The sequence below is a fragment of the Arachis ipaensis genome, chromosome B10 (genome assembly GCF_000816755.2).
Source record: "Arachis ipaensis cultivar K30076 chromosome B10, Araip1.1, whole genome shotgun sequence".
Classification (NCBI taxonomy): Eukaryota; Viridiplantae; Streptophyta; class Magnoliopsida; order Fabales; family Fabaceae; genus Arachis; species Arachis ipaensis.
Genome location: NC_029794.2, coordinates 36,597,155 through 36,597,894, shown reverse-complemented (window position 1 = coordinate 36,597,894; position 740 = coordinate 36,597,155). Strand labels below are relative to the sequence as shown.

At 31.9% G+C, this 740-nt stretch overlaps 1 protein-coding gene across 1 annotated transcript in view; it reads left to right on the top strand.

Moving 5' to 3' along the window:
• The window catches only part of LOC107623878 (probable 2-oxoglutarate-dependent dioxygenase At5g05600), a 2,200-nt gene that overhangs the window by 740 nt on the left and 720 nt on the right, over positions 1–740 (top strand). The window contains exon 2 of the mRNA XM_016326273.2: positions 249–582. Within this exon, the coding sequence (XP_016181759.1) occupies positions 249–582 (334 nt within the window). The remainder of the gene's footprint in view (positions 1–248; positions 583–740) is intronic.

The following is a 740-nucleotide window of genomic DNA, read 5'->3' as shown; positions in this document are numbered from 1 at the left end:
TGAAAAAAAAAAAAAACCAAAATTCAAATTTGATATATTCTCTATATTAAAAAATTCCGCGTAATGAAAAGGTTGACTGAATATATTAGTTGCAAAAGTTCCAAAAGTTTAATTTCCCATAATATCTTAGTTTTGTATTTTTTGCGTGAGAGATAGAATCCAAATACAATTTTATATGTCAATTATTTAACATTAATTTCTAGATATTCAAATAACGTGACACTTTCTCTTTACAAAATGATGTTTAGAGATATAATTAAAGAGTATATTGAAGAGATGGAAAAGCTAGCACGCAAGTTGATGGAGCTTATAGCCATGAGCTTAGGCCTCGAAGTTAAGAGATTTGAAGAATTCTTTAAAGAACAAACCAGCTTTATTAGATTGAATCACTATCCTCCATGCCCTTACCCTCACCTAGCTCTTGGTGTGGGTCGACACAAGGACCCTGGTCCCTTAACCATTCTTGCCCAAGATGATGTTGGAGGGCTTGAAGTCAAACTCAAACACAAGACGGACCAAGAGTGGGTCAGAGTGGAACCAACCCCCAATACTTATATCATCAATGTTGGTGATATTATGCAGGTACTAATTAGTGCCACTATAACTATAGTTTATACACTATATTGTGGAAATTTTTTGTAGGATATGCTGCTACACGTACTGTGGAAAATTTAAATTTATATCACTTAAAAAAGAATAATTTTACTTTTTTTTCAAAATTTAAAACGTAATAAAAATAG